Source organism: Mauremys reevesii, linkage group 16 (assembly GCF_016161935.1).
Source record: "Mauremys reevesii isolate NIE-2019 linkage group 16, ASM1616193v1, whole genome shotgun sequence".
In the NCBI taxonomy this organism is placed as follows: domain Eukaryota; kingdom Metazoa; phylum Chordata; order Testudines; family Geoemydidae; genus Mauremys; species Mauremys reevesii.
This window is the reverse complement of record NC_052638.1, coordinates 7,592,706-7,619,976: the sequence shown is the minus strand read 5'-3', so window position 1 is coordinate 7,619,976 and position 27,271 is coordinate 7,592,706. Positions and strand designations below refer to the sequence as shown.

General features: G+C 58.8%; 1 protein-coding gene across 1 annotated transcript; it reads left to right on the top strand.

The window, feature by feature from the left end:
- Positions 1 to 888: 888 nt before the first annotated feature.
- Positions 889 to 27,271, top strand: MMP15 (matrix metallopeptidase 15). The gene is made up of 10 exons (XM_039503435.1): positions 889 to 1,436; positions 14,067 to 14,215; positions 14,658 to 14,780; positions 16,056 to 16,363; positions 17,124 to 17,285; positions 18,174 to 18,415; positions 18,744 to 18,882; positions 19,881 to 20,031; positions 20,965 to 21,080; positions 22,508 to 27,271. The coding sequence occupies exons 1-10, from the start codon at positions 1,296 to 1,298 to the stop codon at positions 22,987 to 22,989; spliced, it is 2,013 nt and encodes a 670-aa protein (XP_039359369.1). The 5' UTR covers positions 889 to 1,295; the 3' UTR covers positions 22,990 to 27,271.

Sequence of the window (27,271 nt, the reverse complement as noted above, 5' to 3'; positions counted from 1 at the left end):
GTGTGTGTAGGGGTGTGTCTGGGGAGGAGTGGGGATCTGAGGGTGTGTGTTGGGGTGTTTCTGGGGATCTGAGGGTGTGTGTCTGTGTGTGTAGGAGTGTGTCTGTGGGGAGTGGGGATCTGAGGGGGTGTGTGTGTTGGGGTGTGTCTGGGGATCTGAGGGGTGTGGGGATCTGAGGGGTGTGTCTGTGTGTGTAGGGGTGTGTCTGTGTGTGGGAGTGCGGGGATCTGAGGGTGTGTGTGTGTAGGGGTGTGTCTGTGGGGGGAGTGGGGGGATCTGAGGGTGTGTGTGTTGGGGTGTGTCTGGGGGGAACTGAGGGTGTGTGGGGGGATCTGAGTGGGTGTGTCTGTGTGTGTGTAGGGGTGTGTCTGTGTGTGGGGAGTGCGGGGATCTGAGGGTGTGTGTGTGTAGGGGTGTGTCTGTGGGGGGAGTGGGGGGATCTGACGGTGTGTCTGGGGGGATCTGAGGGGTGTGGGGATCTGAGGGTGTGTCTGTGTGTGTGTAGGGGTGTGTCTGTGTGTGGGGAGTGCGGGGATCTGAGGGTGTGTGTGTGTAGGGGTGTGTCTGTGTGTGGGGAGTGCGGGGATCTGAGGGTGTGTGTGTGTGTGTGTAGGGGTGACTCTGTGGGGGTGCAGTGGGGATCTGAGGGGTGTGTTGGGGTGTGTCAGTGGGGGAGTGGGGGATCTGAGGGGTGTGTCTGGGGGGATCTGAGGGTGTGTGTAGGAGTGTGTCTGTGGGGGAATCTGAGGGTGTGTGTAGGGGTCCGAGGGTGGGGGTGGACAGTGTCTCCCCGGGGTGGGGCTGGCTGGGAGGGGGGCAGCCCGCCAGCTCCCGGCGGCCCCTTTAAGAGCCCGCCCAGGCCGCGCAGGGAGGGCAGAGGCGGGGCTCGCCCGCGCCGCACACCGAGCCCAGGACGCGGCGAGGAGCGAGCTCCGCCAGGCGCTGCACCCGGGGGCGCCTCGGCGAGCCCGGCCGCGCTGCGAGCCCGGCCCCATGGAGCGGGCGCGGGGCGCCTGAGCGCAGCGGACAAAGGCGGCGGCTGGGCGGGCGGCGGCCCCCGTGCAACTTTCCTGCGGGCCCCTGCGCGAGCCATGGGGGCCCGGCGAGCCCCGGCGGCAGGCTCGGAAGGCAGCGGCGCCCCGGGGGCCTAGCGCGGGGTGGAGCGAGCCGGGGGGGCTGCAGGGTCCCTGCTGCGTCTCGGGCTCCCCCGCCGGCGCAGTGACGGGCGGGGGCTCTCTGCAGCAGCAGTCCCGGGCCGGGGCCAGGAGAGCCTGACCTTGCCCCCCGGCAGCAGCATGGGCGGGAGCCCCACCTGCCTGCCGGGCTGGACCCTGCACCCGACGGGCTCCGGCAAGATGCTGGGCTGGAGCCTGCTGCTGCTGCTGGCTTCCGTGGGGCGCAGCGAGGCGGCGGAGGCTGGCGAAGTCAGTGCAGAGGTAGGGGCCCGTGGATGTCGCTTACCTGGGGGAAAGTGTGGGCCTGCCAGGGGGGCAGCCCGGCGGTGCCCAGCCGGGGGCCTCCTGGGCATCTGGCCGGGCAGGGGGGAGCCCCCCTGGATTGGCCAGCTGGGGTTTGGGGGGAGCTCGCCTGCCCATGGCATTGTGGCTCGGGTTTGGCTCTTCCCTGAGCCATGACTAGAAATTGTTCACTAGCAAAACGACAGCAGCTGCCCAGCCTAGCTCCTCCCTGCAAGTGATGGGGTGGCCGGGCCTCGTGAGACCTGCCCTGGGGGCACCCTGCTTGGGTTGCTTCGCCTGGAACCGGGCTTTGATAAAGGCACGCTGGTCTCCCCAGGCTCGGGTGGATTTCCCTGCACTTCGGCTTCGAACCTGCCTGTTGCTTTCACTCTGGCCACTGACTAAAAAAATCCCTTTGGTGAGCGCCCGGCTCCGCTTTCCGGCACCCCCTGGCCATCCCGGGGGGCAGACTGGCCCCGCTCCCTCAAGGAGCTGCCATGGAGCCCTGTCACTGAGTCCTGGGCCATCACCAGGCCTGAAGTGGTCAGTCAGGGGGGCCGCAATGCCAGAGAATTGGGGGGGGGGTAGATTTTGTGAACAGTGACTGTGGCTTTGAATTAAAAAGCGTGCAGGTCCCTGAGCTCGATTGGGTCTTGGGTGTAAATTCCCATGGAACTAGGCAGGTTAACGCCCTGCACTGCTCTGCCCCAACATTGCATCTGTAACATTTCCCTTCTCCAGCTCTGGTTTTGCTCGGTGAGAGGATCCCCTCTATATCTGTGTGTGTTTAGATGTAACAACACACTTGGCTCCAGCATCTCCATTATATGAGCTATCCGCACACTGGTATTACTTCTGCATGGGTCTGGCTGGTGGCCCCTTCTCTGTCTCTGGTCTCACCCGCTCCCCTCACCACCTTTCCACCAGCTGTAAGTTGCTGTGTGCAGTACAGTCACTTCCCAGCCCCTGTCTGTCCTTCCTCCCTCATGGGAAAGCCAGAGGCTGCAGCACTGTGCTAGCTCAAGGGCATGTGTAGCTTCCTCTGTGGGGAGCGAGGGGAATGTGATCTGGGAGGGATCTGATTAGCATAAGAAAATGCCACCTGCTTCAAGTACAGGTGCAGAGAGACCAGGGCACTTGCTGCTGCCCTGCCCAGGGGGCCAGAGGTCACATCCTGGTCTCCACCTCTAGCTCCATTGGCAGCTGATCTTGCAAGATGGTGGATGAGCCCCGCTCCAGTAGGAGTGGAAGGCACTCGGCACCTTTCAGGACCTGGCCCTTGATTAGTACAGGCTGGGAATGCTACGGGAGCAGTGGGCCAACCTCCCAGCCTGAAGAGGAAGCTCTTTGTTGCTCATTGGGGACCCCTTCTGGCTATTGGGAGAGGAGGTGTTGACGGGGCTCTGGGAGAGGATCTGTGCCGCGTGGTGGAGACCAGTGATACTATAACAGGCCTTCACGGAAGCCATTTGGCCATGAACCAGACCCACCTTCTCGGATTTAGCCTCCAGATGGTGTTTGGGTGAAATGGGACGTGGCTGCTGATGACAAGGAAACAAGATGTGAGTCTGATAGTCCCACACCCCCCTTATGCTAGCTGGCTTTGATCATGGTAGTCTCTTGGCGTAGGCCCAGCACTGGGATAGCAGGGGGTGCTGTGGATGAGGACTGAAGTGCATTGCTGGATCTGTGAAGAGACTACAACTGAGCTAGGAAGGGGCTGGCCAGCTGGGATGGAGGTGAAATGATTGAACTTCAGGAGAAGGAGGTAGCTGCCTCTGTTAACGACTGCAGCCCAGTGGTTGTCAGCAGGGCAGTGTTCTGTTTTCCCCATTATCCCCATGTGCATCATACAATTGAAGGAGGGTCGGCATGGGCAGGCTGTATCGCTCCCTATTTATATGTGTGCAGTCCCTGCCCTCGCTCCCTCCCCCACAAGTCCCAGGAGAGGTTCTCCCTGCCTAAAGAGCTCTTCTCTCTACCCGCCAGCACCAAAACATCACAGCCTGACGGAGCCAGCGACAGCAAACGGCTGGAAATGAGGCAGGTGCCTCCTCCTGCTGGATGCAGAGAACGTTTTCGCTAAGTCGTTCTGGTGCTGACGTGTTTCCATTCTGGACCCTGCGGCTCAAACAAAGAGACTAGGGCAACTGTGGGAGCCAGTGGGTGTCTTGCCATTGAGTTCAGGGGAGCCTGACGAGGCTGTAGGCGTATACAGTCCGTTTGAGTCTTGTAACAAGTGATGTAAGTGAAACAGGAGAGTTGAGTGAGATGTTGCTGCAGTTCAGGCCCTGGCTGACACCTGGGGTGGGCTGTCTGATGCTCCTTGAGCCCCAGCAGTCACTAGGCTAGTGGCCGAGTAAGGAAATAAGAGAGTGATTTATTTTTAAATGACAACTGACTGGTCCTATAAGGAGAGGGAGTGGGGAATGGAAGGCAGAGCCTTTCACTGCCAAGGCATCGTTTCCAATCCAGCTGCAGGCCAAGGAGTGGGAGAGCCAGTCCAGGCAGCTAGTCGCCCACAGCTGACTGGTGGTTCAGCAGCCTGTGTGACTGCGGTAGTACTGTCATTCCAGTCCAGTCCCTAATGCCTAGATGTCCCCCAGCATATTGGCCCCTTGGTGGTGGTTACCGCTGAGAGGCTAAGGATTGACTGGGCCTACAAACAGAAATATCCTGCCCCAAAAGGGGACCCGTCCCCCTGTGGCTCAGGCTGGGGGTGAATTGCTGGGCTGTGGTGTGGCAGGAGACACTTGCATCCACAGGGAGGGCTTCAACCCTGCACTATGTTCCCATCCCTCAGAAACAGTCTGGGTCGGGGAGGAAAAACCTCTGATGTGTGCGTAGCACCAGGCCACCCCGTCCACCTTAGCGGGTGACTCCGCAGGGTTGGATAAAGCAGCAGATGAGGAGCCCAAGGAAGGTGAGGCCAGGTCCTTGTCAGGCGTGGGGGGATTCGCATGAGTGTTGTATAGCCATTTCCCTTGTGAAGAGCGTCTGTCTCGCTGCTGCCCTTGAGCCGTGTCTGGGGAGTGTAATCAGGGCCTGTGCAGGGAGATCACTGCCTCACCAGCTGTGTCTGTCGAGTTTCATCTGGATGCTGCTTTCCCCCTGCTCCTGCCTGCTGGTCCGGCTGGGGCTCTGCCCTGACTGAGACTTCTGGACCCGTGCTGCATCCCCTCCCCCTGCACCTCGGCTCTTGCCTCACAGCCGCCAAGCCCTGACCTGATTGTAATGAGCTGGGCTGGGTAGGGCAGGGAATTCCTACAGGGCTCTGGTTACTGAGCTGGATTTCTCCCTCCGCCCAGCAGGTTCCTCCCACTTAGCCCTGCCTGGGAGTGCAGAGAGCATGAACCTGGCCTCACAGTGGGGACACCGAATGCTTAGGAGTCTGGACAGGCTCCCGCTTTCACCGGTGTGTGTGTGTGTATGCGCATGCACGTTCAGATGGCTTGGCCAGGAATCAGCCAAGTCTCTGCCCATCCTTTGGGCTGAACTCAGTGTGAACCCTGAAGGTTCCAGACGGACTCGCTTCGCTCCTGTTGCTGGCAGGATCCCAGCTGTCAATATGGCACAGGGAAGGTGTTGCCCCAGTTCCGCTGCCTTGTGGCACTTGGCAATGTGGCAAGGGTCAAGGGCATAGTGAGCCCATCTCATGCCCCATCCCCACTGAGGAGACAGTGACTGTGCAATGCCACAGCAACACCCAGATCCCATGTGCCACCCACAACCGCTCTGGCACAAAACTCCTGCCATCTGGGAACTTCAGGAGACCCACTGTCAGGCAAGATAGCAACCCACGTTTGAGAGCATGATTGAAAGGTCACCTTGGCTCAACGGAGAGCCTGGCCCGTGCAGTATTCCCAGTAGCTGGGTTGCAGCGAGGGCTGATGGGTAGGAGATATGTGGTGGAGTTAGAGGACATTGCAGGATGTGGTTGTCTTTGGAGTTTATAACCAATGATCTTTACTTTGAGGGCCTGGTTTTTCTGAGAATTTGCCTATATAAAAAGGCATCTAATTAATTAGCATGCACAACTACAGTGATTGCACATGCAAATTAAGTAGCTGCCCAAGTACATGGTCATTTGCATGCACCGGCATCGTGACACTCTGCAATTGTGACTCATGCCCCTGTGCTCCAGTGGGTAAATTCATGTAATAAAATGAAAGGAGCGTCTCAATTTCCACCCTTTACAACATCTTAAACTATTACAGAGAAAAGAAAAAGCAAGCAACCTGCTAACCTTACATCCACTTGCAGCCAATGAGCGGCAGCTCACAGCATGCAGTGAGCAAGATGTCCAGCAGGGGGCAGCAGACTGTAAAACTTTCATTCCTAGGCCTGGCTTGAAAACCAGCTGGAATTTCAGTGGGAGTTGACTAGAAACTAAGATTCAATAGCGATCATAGGACCCTGTGAGCACCAAACAGGTGTTTTTGTCAGCTGGATTCAGGTGAATTGAAGGTTTTCACTTATCTAGGAAGAGGCAGCGGATGCCAGAAAGCTCAATGAAGACCAGGGGATCGCCTCTTCTTGTTTTGTACTGCACCTAGCGCAGTGGGGTCTTGAGCCGTGCCTGCGGCCCCTTGGTTCTGCTACAATGTAAACTAATAATAATAGAGCTGCCTGATCATCAGGCCAGGACCCCTGCTGGGAAACGTTTACTGGTCCTGCAAGTATTTGCACTAGCTGTAGAGTGCTTCTAGCCCTTGCACATTGTAAAATGTTGGCTGTTAACGTGTGGGTGTCACTTAACGGATAACAATGAGGGGTTTGTAATAGCTTTGTTGCTATGAAATGTTCATGGCTCAGTTGTTTCAGAGAACTGAGAGGCAAGGATGGCACTCTAGGGGCGAAGGTGCTAGAGTGGGAGTCAAGCAATGTGAGCTGTAGTCCGTTTTTTGCTAGTAACTTGCTGTTTGACCTTGGGCAAGTCCCTTCACTTCTCTGGGTCTCGCTTTCCCCATCTCTCCTATCTACATTTGAATGTAAACTCGTCAGGCCAGAGGCTGTCTCTTACGATGAGTATGTACAGCACCTTGTGCAATTTGGCAGCTAAAGACTGGTGTAATTATAATACACATCCTTCCACGGGGTTGTCGTCACCTAGTGGTGTTCCTGGGATGCTGTTCCCATGCTTGGGAAGTTCCTGCTTCTACATTGATGCAGTGGTGAAAATATCCCACGTAGGGCAAAAAAAAAAAAAGTCTGATCTCTTCTCCACTTGGTATTTCAGTATGTCCCAGGGAAGGCTTTACCATCCACGCCTCTTCTGGAACAAAATCCTCCCCCAGGTTGGGTTTAAATGTTCATATGTAAGCAAAAGCTGCTTTTCCCCATCCCCATGTGTAGGGGAGGCAGGGTTACCTTGTGGTTACAGCAGCAGATGAGGCAGCAGGAGGCCTGCTGCTGATTTACTGTGGGATCTTGCTCAAGCCCCTTCTGTGCCTCGCTTTCCCCTATCTGTGACATGGGGATAAACACCCACGTTTGTGAAGTGTTTTGAGATCCGAAGAGGATGGGCACAAGCAGAGTGCAAAGTCATGGGGTGCCATTCAATGTAGTGAATCCATTGCCTGGATTTTGCCCCAGTAGCCAGGTATTAGTAGTGAGTCTTTTGATAAAAGGCAGGCAGAATACAGGAGAATCCGATCCTATCCTACTGGGCTGACCCTGAGAGGCAGTACCCAACCCTAACTCCCATTGGAGTCAGTCCGGCTTTTTAGGGTACTGCTCCTCTCAGAGCAGGCCCCACATTAACTGGCCTTACAGCAGAGTCCATCTGTACCACTCCCTTGTGAGCATTATCTCATCCAGTAACATGGGCCCAGACCTACCAGCTGAGGGACTGGACACCCTCTTCCAATGCAAATCAGTGGGAAATGGGCATCCAGATACCCAGTGGCAGTTGAGAATCACACTCATCCTGTGCAGTGGCATAGCTCCACCCCGGGGCCTCCTGACTTCAGCAATAATTTGTTGTGGAATACACCAGCTGCTGCAGGATTGTGCTCCAGAACAGAAGTGTTTATAGTCTTTCTAGTCCTCACAATTACAGGGAAAACTTTAAAAATGCAAATGGAAAATAAACTACCGAAGTGCTGTCTGCCTGGGCCTGTAGACAGCCTGAAACAGGAGCTCTGAGAGGTTGGAACACTTCAATCGGATTGTCATCACTAGGCTCCAGAGTTAATGTCCCCATTGGATCTGTTTCACTAGTGATCATTTTAGCAGAAACATCCAGCTGAAGTGCTTACCCCCACAAAGCCAAACTGCCTCATACACCACCTCGGGCACTCAAAACCCCAGCTGCCCCCACCCCCCCGAGGCCAGCTCCCTCAGCGTCCCCCTCACGTCACTCCAAAAATTCGTACCACATTAAAAACTGAAATATGGAGATACATTCTCTCTATTGTAGTCTAATCTCCAAATAAGCAAGGAGCTACTGAAATTGATCATATAATTCAATTTCATATTTTAATTCATTCATACCCTCCAATATAGAATGTAAATGAAGCTTCCGCAGAATTTCCACCTCCCCAGAGTACAACTGAATTCAGGGCCCCTGGGCAGAATTTAGCGGTGGCGCACACAGGGTGCAGGTCTATTAACAGCTCCTAATGGACACTCGCTCCTTGGCTCTTTCAGAAGACTCCTCAAACAGCCGAATGAACCAGCTCTGAGGCAGTGGGTTGAAGCTCACCTGAAATGATTCAATGTGAATGAGTACTCCCGAGACTATCCCGTTAGCATCCCATGGCTGTAGTGGGTCATTCAGTGGCGTGTTAGCGCTTACACTGTTGGAGCCTGGGCAGGGTTGGAGTCCTGTTTGAGAAGCTTTGCTTTTGACCTCCAGGTTTCATCCTTTTAGAATGGTGGCATGAGCCTTCTTGGCAGGGAGAGTGGGGGAACCCGTGGGTGTTTAAAGAAATACCCAAGCCCCAGGTGTAAGCACATGCTCAATATCGCAGAGATCTTTGTTAAACGAGGCATCCTAGAACCTGCTGTAACAATAGGCAGCTTCCATATACAGCACAAGTCCTAGGGAGGAGTGTTCTCCGGAGGGACTGATGTTCCTTAGCACAGTGATGGTTAGCAGGTGAGACACAGCACCGATCTCATGGTGCCGTGCTATCAGGGGAGCAGATTACTGAGTGACCTCCTGGCCTCTGAGCTCGCGCTCTGGCTCAGCTGCAGTCCTCTTGGGGCCGTGCCTTAGTACTCCCTGGAAGCTGAGGCCGGGGCTGCTCCAGGCTTTCAGGGGGCTGCCTGGCCATGCATCTGACTGGTGGTGATCTGGGTCCTGCCAATGGCATGGTCCCTCTGTGTGCTAGCAGCTTAGCCAAAGGTTTAGCTCTTCTGGCCTGAAGGCCTATGATGGGGTTCACACACCTGTGCTGTGGGTCTCTGCCTCCCCCGCCACTGGGCTCTGGGCCAAGCCCATTCCTACGCGTCCTGACAATGGTGTTCAAGTGAGATGGTGCTTCCATTAGCCGGGCGGGGCGTAGCCTGAGCAGCTGGCTGCTGTGCTGGGGAGATTGGCAAGGCCTGCAGGGAAGGGACCGCCCAACTCCCAGGCCTTCCCTTGGCAGGCTAGCAGCCCCTGCCCTGTGTCCAAGTCTCCGCAGGGAGCCCAGCCCACAGAGGTGTTCGCTGAACGGGAGCTGGATTCTGCAGCACTGCCTGCCCCAGCTCGTGGGGTAACCACCTCCCTCCCCTTGGCTGGCTGTGTTGCTACCCAGGCATTCGGACTCCGCAGTGACTGGCTGACACAGTTTCCCTTGAGGTGGTCTTGTGGCTTGAGCGCTGCCCTGCATTGAATTCTGGGCTTGTCCCTGAGTGACCTTGAGCAAGTCACTTCACCTGTCTGTGCCTAAGCCCCCAGCAGTAAAATGGGAACATGGACCCTTCCCTTCTCCTGTGTCTGTTGCGATTGGAAGCAGAGACTCTCTCACTGTGTATGTACAGTGCCCGGCACAAAGGGGCCCTGATCTTGGCAGGCACCTCTGGATACAAATGGTGATAGACCCCACATGCCTGTAGATCAGATTGCTGTGAATCAATTAGCAAATCCATTGATTTATTTAAAAAACAAAAAAATCTGTTGCTCCCCTCTGAGTTAATCAGGGCTGGTATCCGTGTAAGGAAACAAACCAGGCAGGCTGCCTGGTTTATCTTCCTAGTGCAAGAAGAAACATGATCCCAGCTCTTAATAGGTTCCAAGAACCTCTCCCCAGCACATGCTCAGGGCTGGGATTTCCAAGAGGCCTGACCCTGCCTTTGTTTGAGGGATCCTTTGTGTGACAGGGCCCGTAAGTCATTATTGATTTGGAGCCCTTGCCAGGGAACTGTGACTGCGGCTAATGGAGCAGAGAGGAGAGGTTGTCAGGGCCTGATCCTGAGAAGGGGTGAGGACCCACAGCACCCTCAGGGGGTCAGGGCTCAGCCCCCAGTCCAGCCCTGCTAGGGAGATGTTAAGGAAGCCAAGCTGTTTGGTGCGGGGGTGTCTCCAGCCAGGTCTGAGCTGGGGGATGGGACGCCTGCCTGGCTGGGCGCTGGCCGGGGGAAGGGGAGTGAAAGGCAGTAGGTTAGGTCTATGGCTGTCTCCCATTGGCATGCTCGCAGTGATGGTGATCCCAGCTGCAGCTTCGCCTGTCTCCCCAAAAACCAGCTGCAAGAGCCCAGTGATCTGGTCCAGTAACCCAGTCCACTCGCCTGGCCTTGCCCCGCCTGGCAGGCGTTGGCCATTGTGGAGCGGGCAGCCAGCAGCCCCATTCCTCTGCCCTGCTCGTGCTCAGTCACTGTGCCTGGCTCGCAGGCATCCTGCCCTACAAGGGTTTGCCCACGACGCACCGTGGACGGGCCAATTCTGTGTGCAGCACGTTCACTCGAGCAGCAGGCCGGGAGTCAAGGGAGCTGGATTCTAGGCCAGAGTCTGCCACGAGTTTGTTGTGTATCCATAGGCAAGTCAGTCCCCAGCTCGATGTCTCTGTTTCCCCAAATGTAAAACAAGGCTTATGAGCCCTCTGTCTGTCAGGCTCTGTCCCTCACTGAGGAGTGAGGATTCATGGGTGACCTGCTAATTATTCACAGTGACGCCAGCTCACAAAGCCTCTTCAGACAAGAGCATGTTTATCAGCCAACAAAATGCAAGTTCAAAGTGGTGTTAGCAACGAGCGCTCTGCCCCGGCTCCCCGTGCCTCAGCTCACCCTGCCCCACTGAATCCCAACAGCCCCTGCTCTGGTGGGCAGGATAACATGGGAATGTCTTCCCCCAGCTTCACTGCTTACGGTGTGACAGAGATGCCTAAAGCACCTGGGATCGCCCCTCCAGGGGGAGATTTCTGACTTCACACAGCCCGAAATCTAGCCCGCCACTGGGACACCCAAGAATAACACTGTGCCCTTCTCTAGTGCTCTCCAGCCGTGGCTTTCAAAGCACTTCCAAAAGGGTACTTGATCCTCACAAACCTCCCCAAGGCAGATGTAGCAGGTTAGCTCCATGGTACAGGTGGGGAAACTGAGGCACGGTGAGGTTAAGTGACTTGCTCATGGTCACGTAGTGAATCCGTGGCAGCAGTGGACTAGAGCTTAGGAGCCTTAGCTTTCTGTTGTGTGAGAGCCCAGTTGAGTCCCCTGTCAGAGCGCTGTAACCCTTAGCACAGCCAAGTCGCGGGAAAGGCTGTAAGTGTAGCTATGACCGTGCGGGCGTGGAGATGCTTTGCCGCTAGAGGCAGTAAGGCCTGCTCAGGGGCTGGTGAGGATCTCACGCCCTCGTGGCTCAATGCTCCCAAAGGGAGGAGGGAGCCCCATCAGATCCTGACTTCAGGCTACACAGGCAGAGCTTAGCTGGTGATGGCAGTGTCTGCATTTGGGTTTGCATCCGTCTCTGTGGCTGCTTTCCCAGCTCCTTTCACCAGTATCTTTTTGGGGGCCATCACTTTTGGTAGCTGGAGCAATATGCAAGGAACCCTGCACTGCATCAGCTAGGCCCCCTGGCTTAGAGGATTCACTGGAAGGCAACGTTCTCTGGGGCGGCTTGTGCTGTGACAGCCAAGTCCCCCGACAGCCATAGAACGAAGGGGGGGGGGGGGCTCGGCCCTTTGCTAGCCTGGCTGCGTGTGCCCCACGTCGAGCTGTGCATTTGCACCGACAGAGCCGCTCCCAGCGTCAGGCTTTGAACTGCTGAATGAGACTGAACTGTATGATGGGGAGGTTAGAGGAAAGGCAGCGCAGCTCCTAGCACTTCTGGCTTTGCGTTGTGCCTGCCCTGCAGCCCGCTGGGCGGCGTGAGGCCGGTCTCGGACCCCGAGGCACTAGGCACTGGCCGTATATTGCTGGCAGGAAGCAATGAGTGCTTCTCATTCCCAGTGGGCCAGGGAAGAGCTGACTCTGCAAATCGGCTTATTCCGCCCCCTCTCCTCCCAGCCCCTTTTAAGGGACCATTGGATCAATGACAGAACCCTGGCTGAATTAGCTCCAATGATTTTGCTTCAGGCAAGCAGCCAGGGATTTCACACAAAGAAACCATCTCCTTCCCTGTTGCCTTCTTTGTACCCATCCTTTCATCTCCGTGGCGCTGACTCCGTTTGCCACACGTACCACGTATATTACAAGAAACTGAGCTAACAGGAAGCATCTGGTGGGAAAGCAATCCCCTCCCGAACTTTCACTGGGCAGGTCTTCTTCTTGTCCTCCATACCCTTTCCCCTCACTGTCCTCTTCCCCTGGGTCTAACCTGGACTGTGAACCCCTCAGGGCATGGGGCTCTGAATGGCTTCCCATCCATAGACCCCCAAAACACTTTACAAAAGCAGCTATCACTGTCCTCATTGTACTGCTGGGGAAACTGAGGCAGCAAGGTGGGTGGGCTAATCTGCATGGGTGGTGAGTGTCCAACACTGAGGGTGGATTTTCGGCACCTCTGAAAAGCAGGCTTTAAGGGGACGGCTTTTCAAGTCAGCTCCTCAAGCAGTGGTCAGATTTCCAAAGCTCCTGGGCAGATCCTGCCCCAAGGTCGCATAGAGTAGGTCTCCACAGCAAAGAAAAATCTGCAGCTGCTCCGTGCCAGCTGACTTGGGCTTGCGGGGCTCTGGGCCCTTCCCACTGCACAGGGTCTAGAGCCAGGGCCCGAGCCCGGAAGTTTACACAGCAGTGAAAGAGGCTCGGGGACTGGCTGTGGGGCTGAGTCAGATGGCATGGGCCAGCAGCAGGTTTTACTTTGTGGTGTAGACACACCCCCAAGGAATCCACAGCAGGGCTCAAACTGCCCCGCTCACTATAAAATAAAACACTGGCTTTCCCCAGCCTCCCCTTTGCTCTGCATTTCATCTCCTGCCTCACCCACGGGTTGACGTGTTAATCTGCCCCTTCAGGATGCAGCCACCTTTGAAGTTCCCTGCGCTAAGGAGGGTTGCTCGCTAGGGCTTTGCCGCGCTCCCTCCCTCGTCTGCAGATGGCTCCTTGTGAGGGGCTTGGAGCCAAGTGAGAAATAAGGAAACAATAACGTGAAAGGATATGGAAAGTGTCAGGAGTAACCAGCGCTAGCAACGCAGCAGCATGTCCTGCTTTCCCCAGCCTCCCCTCCCACTGACCCTTCTCCAGTTGGATTTGCCAACCCCCTGGGCTATTATTCCCGGCCAGCAGGCTGCCTCCCCGCCGATGCCCATGTGCTGATGTTTCCTGGAATCTCCCTGGCCACATGATTGGCACAGTGCCCGATTTCCCCCCCCTCTCTGTGACAAGCATGTGGGTTGCCAGTTGTTGTTACCGTCCGGCGGGGTGGCCCAACCTAGGATACATGATCTCGGCTTGGGGAGGGATCGGTTCTGGCCAGCAGCCTGGGAGACCCACATGTGCAAAAGGAGGTTAAAAATAGTAGGTAAATAAAAGCGAAGGGTTGGAAGAACAGGAGGGAGATCAAAGCTTTATTATCTGCCATGTAAACAGCCCCCCAGAGCCTCCTGGGCCTGGAATGTAAACAGCCCAGTTCCCTTCTTATTTGTCCTTTGTTCAGAGCGGCAACATCAGGATCCCAGGCCTCTGGAGGGGTCTGTGAAGGAACAGCCCCTTATGGCTAGAATCATTTATTTGCATTACCTGGGTTCCTCACAGCCCCAGTGAGCTGAGAGCCCCCTTGTGCTAAGGGCTGCAGCCAGTCTCTGTCCCTTGTTACTCACCTGGGGCTGGTGGGGGGGGATCTCCCCCAGGTGGCTAGAAGGCAGCACACAGCAAAGGTGGGAGCAGTTCCCAGCAGCGGGGTACCCAGGCTTGTCCCAGCAGCGTGGGAGTAGCCAGCTAAACTGGCCCCTTTGGCGCCTGATGCCTTGACCCCAGCAGTAAGCTCACAAGCAGACCTTGCGGCGGCCGTGTAGAGGGGCACGCCGGGGACTGAGAGGGGGAGACGGGGCTGTTTTCCCAGGGGGCTGCGGAGACTTTCCCTCCAGGGTAACGGTCTGACTCCAGACCAGGTTGGTAGCCACACAAAGGCCTGAGCTGGAGGTGGAAGGTTTTGCCGTTTTCTCCCCAGCCCGCTGTGCCAGCCAGGCGCCCGGGACCGTGGGCACCGGGAAGGCTCAGCGTGTGACCCTCATGCCTCTTTCGCAGGCCTGGCTCCGGCTGTATGGCTACCTCCCGCAGTCCAGCCGGCAGATGTCCACCATGCGGTCGGCGCAGATCCTGGCCTCCGCACTCTCCGAGATGCAGAGGTTCTATGGGATCACGGTGACGGGCGTCCTGGACGAGGAGACCAAGCTGTAAGCTCCCCTCCCGCCCGGGCCCTGGGACGCTCCCAGGAGACGCTGGCTGGACAATCCGGCACGTCGGGGTGGGAGGCCAGCCCAAGGCAGCAGCACAGGGCCCCTTTCCCAGGGCGATGGAGGAGATGGCGCTGTCCTCCCCTTTGAGCCCCGAAGGACCCAGCTCCCCACACCCTGCATCTGCCCAACCATAACAACCGCCTGACTCTCCCCAGTGCCAGACGCTCCCAGATGGGTGGGACTTGGGAACCTGTCTGGGGTCCCCCGCATCTAGCTTCCCAGAGCCTCGGGTCTGGTCTGCTGCTGGGCGTTGAGCTCCCCCTGCACAGCCAGTGGTCCTGCCCCACCCCCTCCACCATGTTCTGCCTTGCGAGGCTGCCAGACGTGCTGTCTTGAGTCCTAGCATGAGCCCCACCTTCTCAGTCCTCACTTCCCCCAGGTGGATGAAGCGGCCCCGCTGTGGTGTCCCGGATCAGTTTGGAGTCCAGATCAAAGCCAACATGCGGCGGAAGCGGTACGCGCTCACCGGGCGGCGCTGGAGCCAAACCCACCTGACCTTCAGGTATCGGCGCTCGGCCCACTGGGCCTTGGCTTCGAGTGCTCTGCGTCCTCACTCGTGCATCGCCGGGGGCTGCTCGGCCTCCCAGGCTGCTAGCCAAACGCAGGGTGCAGCAGGGGCAAACGGCTCGCCACCCGGGGCCTGATTCTCACTTACTCTAGTTATACAAGGCTGTCGTTCCATTGACGGTAGTGGAGCTCCTCCTGATTTACAGCAGGGTGAGCAGAGGAGGGTCATGCCCAGGGCACAACAGGGCTAGGGACCGGAATCTGCTCTGCAGCCATGCATCGATCTACCTGGGGCATTATTTCAGCTGAGCGGCACGTACAGCAGATGGCCTATTGTCTGGGCCTCGCCACAAAACAAGCCCTCCCTACCCCAGGCTCGGCGCTAGGTGCTAAGCAGCTGCCATGTCTGTCTGCCCAGGTGCCGTGCCGCTGTTACTACTGGGTCGATGCAGTGTTCTGTCTCTAACTCGCCTTGGGGCAAGCTCCTCGGCTGCTGTGAGTCGATGCAGCTCTGCTGGCTGTACTGGAGGTTGGCTCTCCAGCAGCGACATTGGCTTCCCTTCTTGGGACGGGGTTCTGCTGCTTGCTTCGCTCCCACCTCACTCTCCCCCCCAGCCAGGAGGAGATGGTTATAAAACATGGGGCAGTGCTGCTAGAGATCCCAGGGCATGAATTGGGGCAGTAAACGGATGTCTCAGGCCCTTTGCCAAGGGACCAACAAGACTCAAAGATGAGCCCCTAGGGAAGGGCAGGGCCCAACTTTCAGGGTATCATAAACCTTGATGTAACCCGTTGGCCCAGTGTCTGTCCCTCCCCCCGCCCTACCCCATATGGCTGATCCAGAGAGAACTCCCTGCTCCTCTGCTGTGCACAGGGGATTTGGGGGCTTGCTCCTTCCCCACTGAAGCCAGTGGGACATTTGCCATTGACGTCAGTGGAAGCAGGCTCCGTCCCCCGGTGCTTAGCTAGGTCTGTGCATTGGAGCTGGAGATCCTGGCGTCAGTCCCTGCTGGAGAAAGGTTTGGATTATGTTCTAATACATGAGTAATGCCCCGTTAAACCGTTTTTGGGTGGGATGTGAGCTTTCCCCCTGCAGGGTTCGCGGCCCAGATGTTGCTGCACAGGGATAGTGCCAGAGAGCAAAACTGACCTGAAACCAAAGTGAAACTGACCCGTCTGGTCCCTCTCCTGTCCCACTTCCTCATGCCTCACAAGCGATCGCACGCTCACTCACTCACGCACAACCCTCCCCCCGGTTTTGTGCCTCCAGCATCCAGAACTACACGGATAAGCTGGGGCGGTACCACTCATATGAGGCCATTCGCCGAGCCTTCCAGGTGTGGGAGCAGGCCACGCCCCTCGTCTTCCAAGAGGTCCCCTACGATGACATCAGGCACAAGAGGAGGAAGGAGGCCGACATCATGGTGCTCTTCGCCTCCGGTTTCCACGGAGACAGCTCCCCCTTCGATGGCGTGGGGGGCTTCCTCGCCCACGCCTATTTCCCCGGCCCTGGGATGGGAGGGGACACGCACTTCGACTCGGACGAGCCCTGGACGCTGGAAAACACCGACGTGTCTGGTGAGACTGGCTGGCACCTTGCGAAGGGTGGTGACTGCGGCGGAGAGCGGGAAGGGACTTAGTGTGGGGAGGGTGAGTCCCAGCTGGAATCCAGAAGGTTGAGAGAGTCCCGACAAGTACCCACATGGGGAAGAGATTTCCGGTAGTAACCGTCTCTTCAATCTAGCAGGAAATGGCACAACGAGAAGCTGAAGCTAGACACGGTCAGGCTGGAATAAGGGGCGAGTTTTGAAGAGGGAGGGTAATTAGCCATTGGAGCAGTGTACCTAGGGAGGTCGTGGATTCTCCAGCAGCTGAAGTCCATCAGCTCAACCATGAGTTACGGGCTTGAGGCTGGACTTACTGGGTAGGGCTCTGCAGGAGGCACGCTGGGTGATCGCAGCGCTCCCTTCTGGCTGTAGCAGCTATAGTTAAGGCTGAGCTGAGTTTTACGCTGGTGGGCCCGTGGCTGGCAAGGAAGGAGGAGGCAGCTCTCTCTTGCCCCGCCAGGCGTGGGCGCGACGCAGCGGGAGTTGAAGGCTGAAGGGGTTGCCGATGGGTCGGGGACACTGTCCAGCGGGAGTTGGGAGTTGTGTCCTGATCCCAAGCACAGCCCCCTCTGGCGCATGGTCAGAGAGCCCCTGGCTTGGCACAGGGAGGTCTGGGGGAAGGGAAAGGATTGTTAACCCCTTGGATATCGGGCTGCAGGAGACCCAGGCTTGGCGAGAGTCCTGGGGTCTGTCCACCCTGCTGGGGGTGACAGCGCATTTCTCCCTCCCAGGCAACAATCTTTTCCTGGTGGCCATCCACGAGCTGGGGCACTCGCTGGGGCTGGAGCACTCCAGCAACCCCAGCGCCATCATGGCCCCCTTCTACCAGTGGATGGACACGGAGAACTTCCAGCTGCCCGAGGACGACCTCAAGGGCATCCAGCAGCTGTACGGTGAGTGGGGTCCCAGCCTCCCGCATGGGAGCTGGGTGGGGAGCGGGAGTGTGAGTTGGGGAGTAGAGACAGGCCGGATCAAAGTCCCTTCCCCTCAACAAAGCGAGAACCCTAAACTGCTGCGGTTAACCCCTTCGTTGCTGCTGAGCCACCGGTTTTCTGTGCAGCATCGATCCAGGTACATCAGGCAATGAGGCAGGTGCCCCTCTGCCCCTTCCTCAGACTCCCGTATCACCAGAACCTGCTCTGCAGTTCAGCCGTCCAGAGCAGCCTCCCTGGATCTGCCCGGAAGTGGCTGTGCACCGTGGCCCGGGCCCCTTCCCCTCTCAAGACTCCTGTCGTGCCGTACTGAGGGGGTAGCTGTATGGAGGACAGTGCAGTGGGCGTGGAGCACGGGGTCGGGGCGTCTTGCCCAGCGTTGCCTGTCCTTGCCCTTTGGGCTGCGGTGTGGGAACCTGGGCTGGAGTCCGGGAGCTGACAGAGAAGTGCTTCTCTGTCCCTTTCGCAGCAGGCAGTAAGGAGTTAATGATTTGTCATTCCACCCCCAAGCCTGAGGTGTTTCCAGGCCCACAGCTGTAATATGTCCCCAGTCACAATAAAATCTAGGCACTACCCTTTGTAGTGAGTACCCTGCCCTGCTCGGGTTGTGTCATAGGCCCTGTACTGCTGAGAGCGATTCCCCTGTAGCTGTAGTGGCAGGGGCCTGTGCTTTTGGAGCCATGAGTGCTGAGATCTCACCCCACTGACTACATGGAGCCCATGAAGATGGGGGCACGGTATGATGAGGCCCAGGTGCCTGCAGATTTGTACCAGCACAGCACATTCGCTCCTGCCTAGCTGGGTTAGACATTTGGGAGTGATTTCTCACTGCCCCCTCCTCTTTCCCAGGTGCCCCTGATGGGCAGCCCCAGCCCACCCGGCCCCTCCCTACGGTGACTCCCCGCGGCCCTGGAAAGCCAGACCACAGACCCCCCAAGCCACCTCCCCCCGGTAAACCAGATCGGCCCCCGAAACCAGGCAACCCGGACCGGCCCAGAACCACTGACCGGCCCGACCAGTACGGGCCCAACATCTGTGATGGGGAGTTCGACACCGTGGCTGTGCTGCGCGGGGAAATGTTTGTGTTTAAGGTACCAAGCACCATTTCTCCCTCCTGCCCTGTGCCTCCCGCCTCCCTCCATTCCCCCTGGCCCTTCCCAGTGTCTGGTTATGGGACACTCACTTCCCCCACCCGCTGCCGCCTTCCCCGGCTGCCTGAGGCAGCCATGTGCCTGGCCATCTGCCCTGAGCCTGCGGAGGGTCGAGGTGAGGAGATCTGCCCCGGGCCGTCCCAACCAGCCCCACCAGTGAATCCTGCCCCTCAGCCGAGCCCAGGGCCTGGCTCCCCATGTGCAGTGGGCTGGGCAGGTTTTCCTGGACCGTGCTGAGCATCACGCCTGGTGGCCTGTTGTCTTAAAGGGCCGATGGTTCTGGAGGGTTCGCCATAACCGGGTGCTGGACAACTACCCCATGCCCATCGGGCACTTCTGGAGGGGCCTCCCCGGGGACATCGACGCCGCCTACGAGAGGCACGACGGCAAATTCGTGTTCTTCAAAGGTGAGAGGCCCAGGGAGGGGCAGGGGCTTTCTGTGAATGCAGAGCTGGAGAGAGTGAGCGATTGCTGCTCCCAGAGCTGGGCAGACTTACCCCACCCCTGGCCAGTGCCCCACAGCCGCTGCCCCCTGCTGTCCCAGCCCTGGGCTCCCCCTCCCCCTTGGCCAGTGCCCCACAGCCCCTGCCCCCTGCTGTCCCAGCCCTGGGCTCCCCTCCCCCTCAGCAATGCCCCTCAGTCCTGCCCCACCGCCCCTGTCCCCTGCTGTTCTGCCCCTGGCCAGTGCCCCTCAGTCCTGCCCCACAGCGCCTGCCCCTGCTGTCCCAGCCCTGGGCTCCCACCCCCCTCGGCCAGTGCCCTGCAGTCCTGCCCCACAGCCCCTGTCCCCTGCTGTCCCGCCCCTGGACAGTGCCCCACAGCGCCTGCCCCCTGCTGTCCCAGCCCTGGGCTCCCACCCGCCCCTGGCCAGTGCCCCTCAGTCCTGCCCCAGCCGCTACTGTCCCAGCCCTGGGCTCCCCCGCCCCGGCCAATGCCCTTCAGTCCTGTCTCTGTCCCCTGCTGTCCCAGCCCTGGGCTCCTGCCACCCCCACGCCCCGGCCAGTGCCTCTCAGTCCTGCCCCACAGCCCCTACAGTCCCGCCCCACAGCCCCTGCTGTCCCACAGCTCCCCCACAGCTCAGCCAGTGCCAGGGGCTAAGGCTCAGCATGCCAGGGCTGAAGCTCGGGCTGGGTGAGGAGGAGCCCTGACAGTGCAGCAGCTGGATGGTGCCCAGCAGGGGCGCTGCTGCTGAGAGAGGCCACGTCTCGGCGGGAGAACGGGGCCGGGGGCCGGGATGTGGGTGCTGAGCTTAGCCCAAGCAGTTTCTCAGCACCACAGCAGTGCATGGTCCCACATGCCTGGCCGGGAGGCCTCTGGCCTCCAGGGCTGGGCGGGGTGACTTGTCTCCTACATACCACGTGGCCCATGGCCCTCCCGCCATCTCTGCTTTCCCTTCCCTTCCCAGGGGATCGGTACTGGCTCTTCCGAGAGGCAAACCTGGAGCCCGGGTACCCGCAGCCCCTCACCAGCTATGGGCAGGGCATTCCCTACGACAAGATCGACACTGCCATCTGGTGGGAGCCCACGGGACACACCTTCTTCTTCCGCGGGGACAGGTGGGTTGGCCCCGATGGGCCATGCGGACAGGAGGGCTGCTCGTAGTCATGGGGTCAGGGCAGGGGCCTGGCTGTGGGGACCCCTGGCTTCTATTTCCAGTTCTGCCTATTTCCAGCTCTGCTCTGTGCCTCAGTTTCTCCATCTGTCTCATGGGGACTATGCGGGGCGCCCCCGATGGGATGCACTGAGTGGTGTTTATCATCCTGCTCCTCCCAGCCTCTCATGTAACCTCCCGAGCACTGGCCCTTCTGCCACGTCTCCTGAGAGACTTTTCTGCAGCCCTGTGGATTTCTCCTGGTGTGGGCCCTGGGCCCCAGCTCCCTCCTCCCCTTCACCTGGGGTGGCAGCCCTTCCCCACAGCTCTCTGCTGCTGACCCCCTGCCAGCCCCCCCCCCATCCCCCTACCCCGCAGCACTGCGGGACTCAAACCTATGGTGGGAGGTGGTGGTGGTTTCTGTGCGGCTCCAATCTGCACGCTGTGGGTAGGATCCAGCGATCTTAGGGCATTGCAGCTGATGCATGGGACTGGGAGGCTGGGTTCTAGTCCCAGTTCTGCCACTGACCTTGGCAAGGCACCGCCTGGCTCTGTGCCTCAGTTTCCCCTCCTGTGAAATGAGGGTGCTGCTGCTGCTCCTTCCATCTCCACACTGTGCTCTGAGGTTCCAAAGGTATCGTCGTGTGTGTCGCTGAGCATCTGGTTGGACTAGGATGGGTGGGCGGGAGGAGTATCTCCCCCCCCCGCCCCCAGCCCACGCTTCCCGCAATCTAAGCAAGCGGGACGCCCCCTGCTGGTTCTAAGCCAGGGCTGGAGCTGCCCTAGCCATGCTCCATCCTACGTGGCCCTTTTCTGGCAGGGTGCTGCCTTGCGGGGGGCGGACACCTTTGAGCTGCCTGGGTGCCCTCTTCTCACAGGGGTGTCTGTTCCCATGCAGGTACTGGCGCTTTAATGAGGAGACCCACTCCGTGGATCCTGGCTACCCGAAGCTGATCACCGTGTGGGTGGGAATCCCTCCCACACCCAAGGGGGCCTTCTTGAGCTCGGATGCCTGTGAGTGAGATGCTGGAGCCCTCCTGCAGGAGCCAGCTACCCCCTCTGTAGGAACCCCCACCCCAGTGGGGAAATCACCCAGCACTACACATCATCAGCACCTGCATCAGACTCGGGGCGGGGGGCAGACCCACAGCTGATGTACATGGGCCCAGCTCCAGGGAAGTCTAAGATGCTGCAGCCATTGACACCAGCTGATGATTTGGTCTGGGCACTCCAGGGATAACAATGATCACTGCCCTTTATGGCTCTTTCACAACTTTGGGGTGGGGGGGTGTTGCAATTCTGGCTGCAAAGATTACAGTGAGCAAAGCAGGGACAGTCTCTCTAACCTCCTAGCCCCTTGGCAAGGGTGTGGGAACCAGATGGGGGCACACCACTCGGTGGGAACTTGGTCATTTCCCTGTCTCTGTACCCTGCCCCCTCTGTCCTGCTTTGTAGTAGTATTAGTACCCCCTCGCCCCTCCAGTGCTTTGAGAAGCAGCTGATCAGCTTGTTCAACTGCCCCCCCCCCCAGTTCTCCTGTGGAACCCCCGGCAGATTGCAGTCTGCTGCTTCCCCTGCTCCTGCGTCGGCCTCTTGGCCTGTGACTCCTTTCCCTGTGTTCGCGCTGGGGCTGCTGCTTTTCGGCCCGGCTCCCCAAGGGTTACCTGGCTCCTGGTACCAAAGGGCACTGGAGCAGCAGCACTACACTGAGCCAGGTGCAGCGGGTGCGGGAATGGAGACTGGTAGCATCCCCTGATCTTGCAGAGGGCACAGCAGAGCGCCTCGTTCGGCGTTACAGGAAGTCCAATTTCCTCAGCACCATTTCCTGGTCGCTGGAGCATAACCTGGCTCAGCCTAATGCCTGTCTTCTCTTCTGTTCAGCAGGGCACTGAGCCGCTAAACTCCCCCGGGGCAGTGCTAAAGCAAAGGGAATTGTTTGTCCCTGGCTGGGAATGGACTCCCAGCAGGATATCACAAACAAAGTGCTCATTCATACAGCATGTAGTGGGATTTTGGATCCACAGCGTGATAGGGTCAGCTCCTGGGACTGGGCTTTAAAAAGGAAGGTGATGAGTAATTAAAGGATCAATTATATTTGCACTAGGAGAAATTAACTTTCATGCTTCAGGGCATCCGCCCTTAACTGCAGGGGTCAGGAAGGAAACCCCCCTCAATGCACATCCTTCAGCATTGCACAATTAGCCAAGTGCATTGTCACCAGCTTTATTCTCCTTTCTCTGAAGCATCAGGTATTGGCTACCACCAGAGGCGAGGATAGCAGACAAGATAGTCCAGTGGGCTGATCAGGTGTGGCAGCAGGCGGAACACCAGGGGAGGTGGCTCCCTGGCAGGGTGGGGTAGCAGAGAGGGTGACTCTGGGGTGTGGCCGAGCGGTTAGTAGATCAGGTGGCACTAACCTATTCTCATTGGCTCCCTTCCAGCGTACACCTATTTCTACAAAGGCACCAAGTACTGGAAGTTCGACAATGAGCGGTTGAAGACGGAGCCAGGGTACCCCAAGTCCATCCTGCGGGACTTCATGGGCTGCCACGAGGCACCTGCGCCGGACCCCGACCCTGGGCACCGATGGCCTGACCTGGACAGACCTCCCTTCAACCCGGACGGCAGGGGCACGGGCGCCGAGGGGGACGAAGGGGAGGCCGAAGCACGCCCCGGCGACCGAGAGGAGCAGGAGGAGGAGGAGGAGGACTACAGCGGCCCTACCCGGGGCAACGGCAACGACGTGGACATCGTGGTGCAGATAGACAAGTACACGCGGACCATGAGCATCGTCATGGTGATGGTGCCCCTGGTGCTGCTGCTTTGCGTTCTGGGCCTCATCTACGCCATCATCCAGATGCACAGGAAGGGGGCCCCTCGGATGCTGCTCTACTGCAAACGCTCCTTGCAGGAGTGGGTCTGATCCTGGACCCCTGCCCCACCATGACCCTCCCCAGCCCAATTTTCCCCCACCTCCCACCACCATGGTGCTAACAAAGAAGCTTGAGAAGACGAAGCCCCTGGAGCCTTTCCTGGACTACTTACACCAAGATTTTGCACATTGAGTTGAATGCGCTCGGCCAGGCCTACTCCCCACTCCTAGCATGTAGGAGACGCCCCACTGCAGACTCCTCCGTGCCTACAGCCGCCCCCTGCCCTTCCTGTGCCTGGATCAAGGCCGCCTATGGCCCCCTCCCTGCTGGGGGAGAGGGGAGTTGCTCCCAGTGTTCCCGCTGGGCGAGGGAGACCACGTCTGTGCTCTGTAGCCCCTGATCTCTCAGCGCTGCAGGGTTGGCATTGGGGAGCAGCCAGTTGCTGGGGGCCCCCATCTCTGCTTCACAGAAGCACATGGGCCCCGAGCGCTGAATCCCCACGTGAGGGGACAGCTGGGTGGGTTTCCCTTACGGCACTCCTGGGCCATGGGGGTCTCTTCCCCCTGTCCTCAGACACCACCTCCCGCGGCTGCGTTCTCAGCGCGGCGCCCAGCCACGGGCTCGCGGGGGCAGAACTCGAAAAGCTTCCTCAGCTCGGCTCTTCCCCCAGGAATCAGCCCTCAGGGATGTTTCCCTTGGGCGCCCAGCCACAGGTCGTGCGTGTGTTGTCTGTGCCGTGTCCTGGCTGGGCCCATGGAGCAGGGGGCGGGGATCCTGGGCTGGGTGGTTGACCCCGGCAGGTCACCAGTCTGGTCACTCCTTGGGGGATACGTCCCCCAGCCCGAGGGAAGGGAACCCTTTTCCCGGGTGAGGTCCTGGACCGAGGAGCTGGGCCTCTCCTCTATCCGAGGTGCTCTGGCTCTGATGTCTGTTTCAAGGAGAGCCCCCGCCGCTCCCCTCCCCTCCCTGTCTCCTCGCCTCAGTGGTCTCTGCAGCCCTGCTCCTCCCGGGCCAGGTGGGCCAGCTGCTCCGTGCACTGCCCTGGGGAGTGGGAAGCCATCTCCCCCGCCCCTCTTCTCGCTCGCCCGGATGGTGCTAACGTCTCGCCGCAGCTTTTCCCCACATGCAGAGCGCTAGGGGTGGGGCCCAGGGGAGCTGCTCCCCATGGCCACCCTTGGGCTCTGGACATTGGCTTTCCTGGGCCAAGGTACAGAAAGGGGGGGGCGGTGGGGTAGTGAGGGGGCACGTACCAGCTGGAGAACTGGATTCCAATCCTGGCTCAGGTGCCAGGAGTTTGATGGCCTCAGCCTTGTGTCTAGCAGGGTTTGGAATGGGGCTGACCAGGATTATACATCTGAGCCCCTGGTTAGGAGGGAACTGGGGCTAGAGTAGCTGGAGGGGCTGCAGGGCAGGACAGAGGCGCATTGGCTGAGCTGGGTGGGGGCCCAGAACTGGAATAGCAGGGGGCTGCCGGGTATTGGCGGAGCTGGAGGTGCATGAGGAGCCCAGCTCTGGCTGCTGCTCATTACCGAGGCCCTGGTTGGGTTCCAGGGCGCGCTGAGCTGGGCTTTCTGGCCCAGGCAGGCGGGGTGGAGGTGACATCACTGTGTTTATTTCCTGTTTAACTGTTTGCAGCTGGGAAACGAGGGAGGTAAGGAGCCTAAAGATAGCAGGTCTCTGGAACCTGCCCTGGGAAGGCTGGCCGGCAGCCGAGGGCCTGTGCTTTCTCCCAGCCCCAGGGACACGGGTCGGTTCCCAGCAGGGCCTCCATCCATTGGGAAGATACTCTTACCATGGAAGTCGCCCTGTAGCTGCTTTTCATCCGCTTCCTTCTCCCCCGCACTCCAGCTTCCGAAACAAACAGCAGCCTCCGGGGCCTGTGGGAAATGGGGCTGGGAAAACAGCAGCTCCAGCCCCCACTGCCCCAGAGCAGAGCCTGAGAGCGCCGTGCTCGGGGAGAGGGTGCAGGGGGGGAGGTGCGGCTTAGAAACTCTGCTACATAAAAGCTTTTGTGGGAGGCAAGGGCCAAGCTCTGGCCCTTGCAGAGCAGTTTAGCCTCTGGAGAGGGGGCAGCAAGGCAGGATAGCCACCTTCCCTCTTTGGCCAGCAGCCTGGCAAACCCCAGCTTAGCAGACACTGTACAGGTTCCTTGTAACTACACCACTGAATTGGACTGTAAAGAGGTGGTGGCCTTGTCGGGCCCGCACACCTCCTCCCAGAGAGCTGGGATCTACCAGGAAAGGTTGCGTATCGGGAGCAAGGGGGCTCTGAACACCCAACTCCAGTGGGTGCAGCTGTGGCCTTCCTGCCTTTCTCCTGATCCAGAGGGCAGCACCCACTCTGCAGAGCCTGCCCGCTCCTCCATTCTTGCACCAGATGTGCCGACTTTCCCCCGCACGGGGAAATTGTCCCAGCACTGCCGATGGGCACAAGGTGGAGAAACGGGTGGGATTTACTGTGGGTCCCTGAGGCCTGTACTCTGGGCCAGAACCGGCCTGGCCAAATCTGCCTTTTTTTCATGGTTGAGTAAAATACTGGTAGTTTTGTTATCATGGCCAAGGGCCAGCAAGCACCATTTGTGTCTGGGCTAGGCCGTTTCCCTGGCAGTTTTGCCCAGGCGCATGGGCTGTACCTAGCCAGAGGGGATCGGGGTTTGCTGCACACCACAAGGATGAATAGGCTGCTTGGGCTAAAGATCGAGCCGGCTCCTCGCCAGCTGGGAATCAGCGTCTCTCCATTGACTTGGACGAGAGCCTCCGCCGGCATAAATGGATGTGGCGCCACTGAAGCCAATGGACCCGGTCCCCAGTTGATATAAACCGGTAAAGCTCCATTGACTTCAGTGGCACAATGCCAGTTTAGAGCCGCTAAGGATCTGGCCCTGTAGGTGTCCGTCCCTGACACTGACACTGAGCTGGAGGTGAGCCGGCACGGCCGGGTCCCTGTGTGGCTGGGGGCTCGGGTTGGTTCCAAACTGGTGCCTCTGGCAGGGCAGTTCACTCAGTGCCCCAGAGGCAAACTGGGCAGGATCCTGGAGCCCCCCTAGGGCGGCCCGGCTTGATCTGCCGGTGAGGATCGTTGATAATACAGCACTCTAGGTTCCCAGGATCCCAGTCAGCAGAGCCACTTGCTGTCCTTCACCCCAGGGTGCTGCTCCCCTGTGGGCACCTCAGGTATTATTGCAGAGCCAGGCATTTCTCCCAGGACCTGGAGCTGCCAGGCCAGATCGTTCTCAGCCCTCGGGAGCGGGGGGAGTGTCGCTGGAGTCCCCAGGAGCATGGACCCCTCCGCCTACCCCGCTCCATGGGAAAGCACAGGCTCCCAGCTTCCCCGTCAGCGACCATGGGGCCACCTTTGTTTGGAAAAAGCCTTTTGTTGGCTCCAGCCACTTCTCTTTCCCCTTTGGAGCCTTCCCAGCGCTGATCAGCCAACGCCGTTCCCCCCTTGGAGCCCATCTGGAAGCTGGAGCTGGGCCGGAGCCAGGCCCTCGCAGAATCCTTGGCTGTAATGAATGGAAAATTGTTCCATTTTTAAGCGCACAGGTGTGCGCTGGAGAAAGTGCATTTCGGGCCAGGGCTGGCCCAGAGCCCAGCTCCCCCTTCGCTCTGCCTTGGGGCAGGAATTCCACGCCCTGCTTTCCCGAAGGCGGCTCGGCTCTGCTGGGGCAGCGTCCCCCCAGGGGATCCTTTCACCCTGCTCGTTTGACCCTGCAGGGCTGAGCTCACCAGGGGGTGAGACTGATGGTCCTCTCCATGCCGACTCCTGTTCAGAACGGGTCCCAATCACGCAGCATTAGCAAGGCAGGCCAGGGTCAGGTTCCCATGGATGTCAGGCCCTCAGCCTCAGAGGAATTTAGGTCCCTAACTTTCAGGATCTGGGCCTTAGCGCCAACAGGCCCCATTGAAATGTGAGCTTGAGGCTCCCTAGCAGGGCACCAATGCTTGAGGTGGTGACCTCCCCTTCCCCCAACTCAGCTGCCTCTGAGGAGGGGCTGTTTCTTTGTCCTGACAGCTCTCCCCACCCCATGTCTCTGTCCCCGCATCCCATCCATGCCCCCAATCAGCACAGGGGAAAGGGACTGGATGGGAGGGTAACTAGCCCTAAGCACCTCAGCTCTGCACCGGCAGGTGTGGCGGAGAAGAGGGGCCCCTGGCAGTAGCGTGAGAGGTTGTGTCCCACAAGCATGGAGACTCACGGTGACATCCCACCAGGCCATGCCCTATCCCTTGTGGTGTCTGTCTGTCTCTCTCGTGTGTGCACGTGTGTTTGGGGTTTTTTTTAACGTCCATGCTGGTCATGTTTAACTGCTACACAATAAATCCTACCGAACCA

Coding starts and splice junctions, on each gene's coding strand:
- MMP15 (XM_039503435.1), top strand. CDS start 1,296: ATGGGCGGGAGCCCCACCTGCCTGCCGGGCTGGACCCTGCACCCGACG. Junction 14,781..16,055: donor CAAACCCACCTGACCTTCAG/GTATCGGCGCTC, acceptor TTGTGCCTCCAG/CATCCAGAACTACACGGATA. Junction 21,081..22,507: donor CTTCTTGAGCTCGGATGCCT/GTGAGTGAGATG, acceptor GCTCCCTTCCAG/CGTACACCTATTTCTACAAA.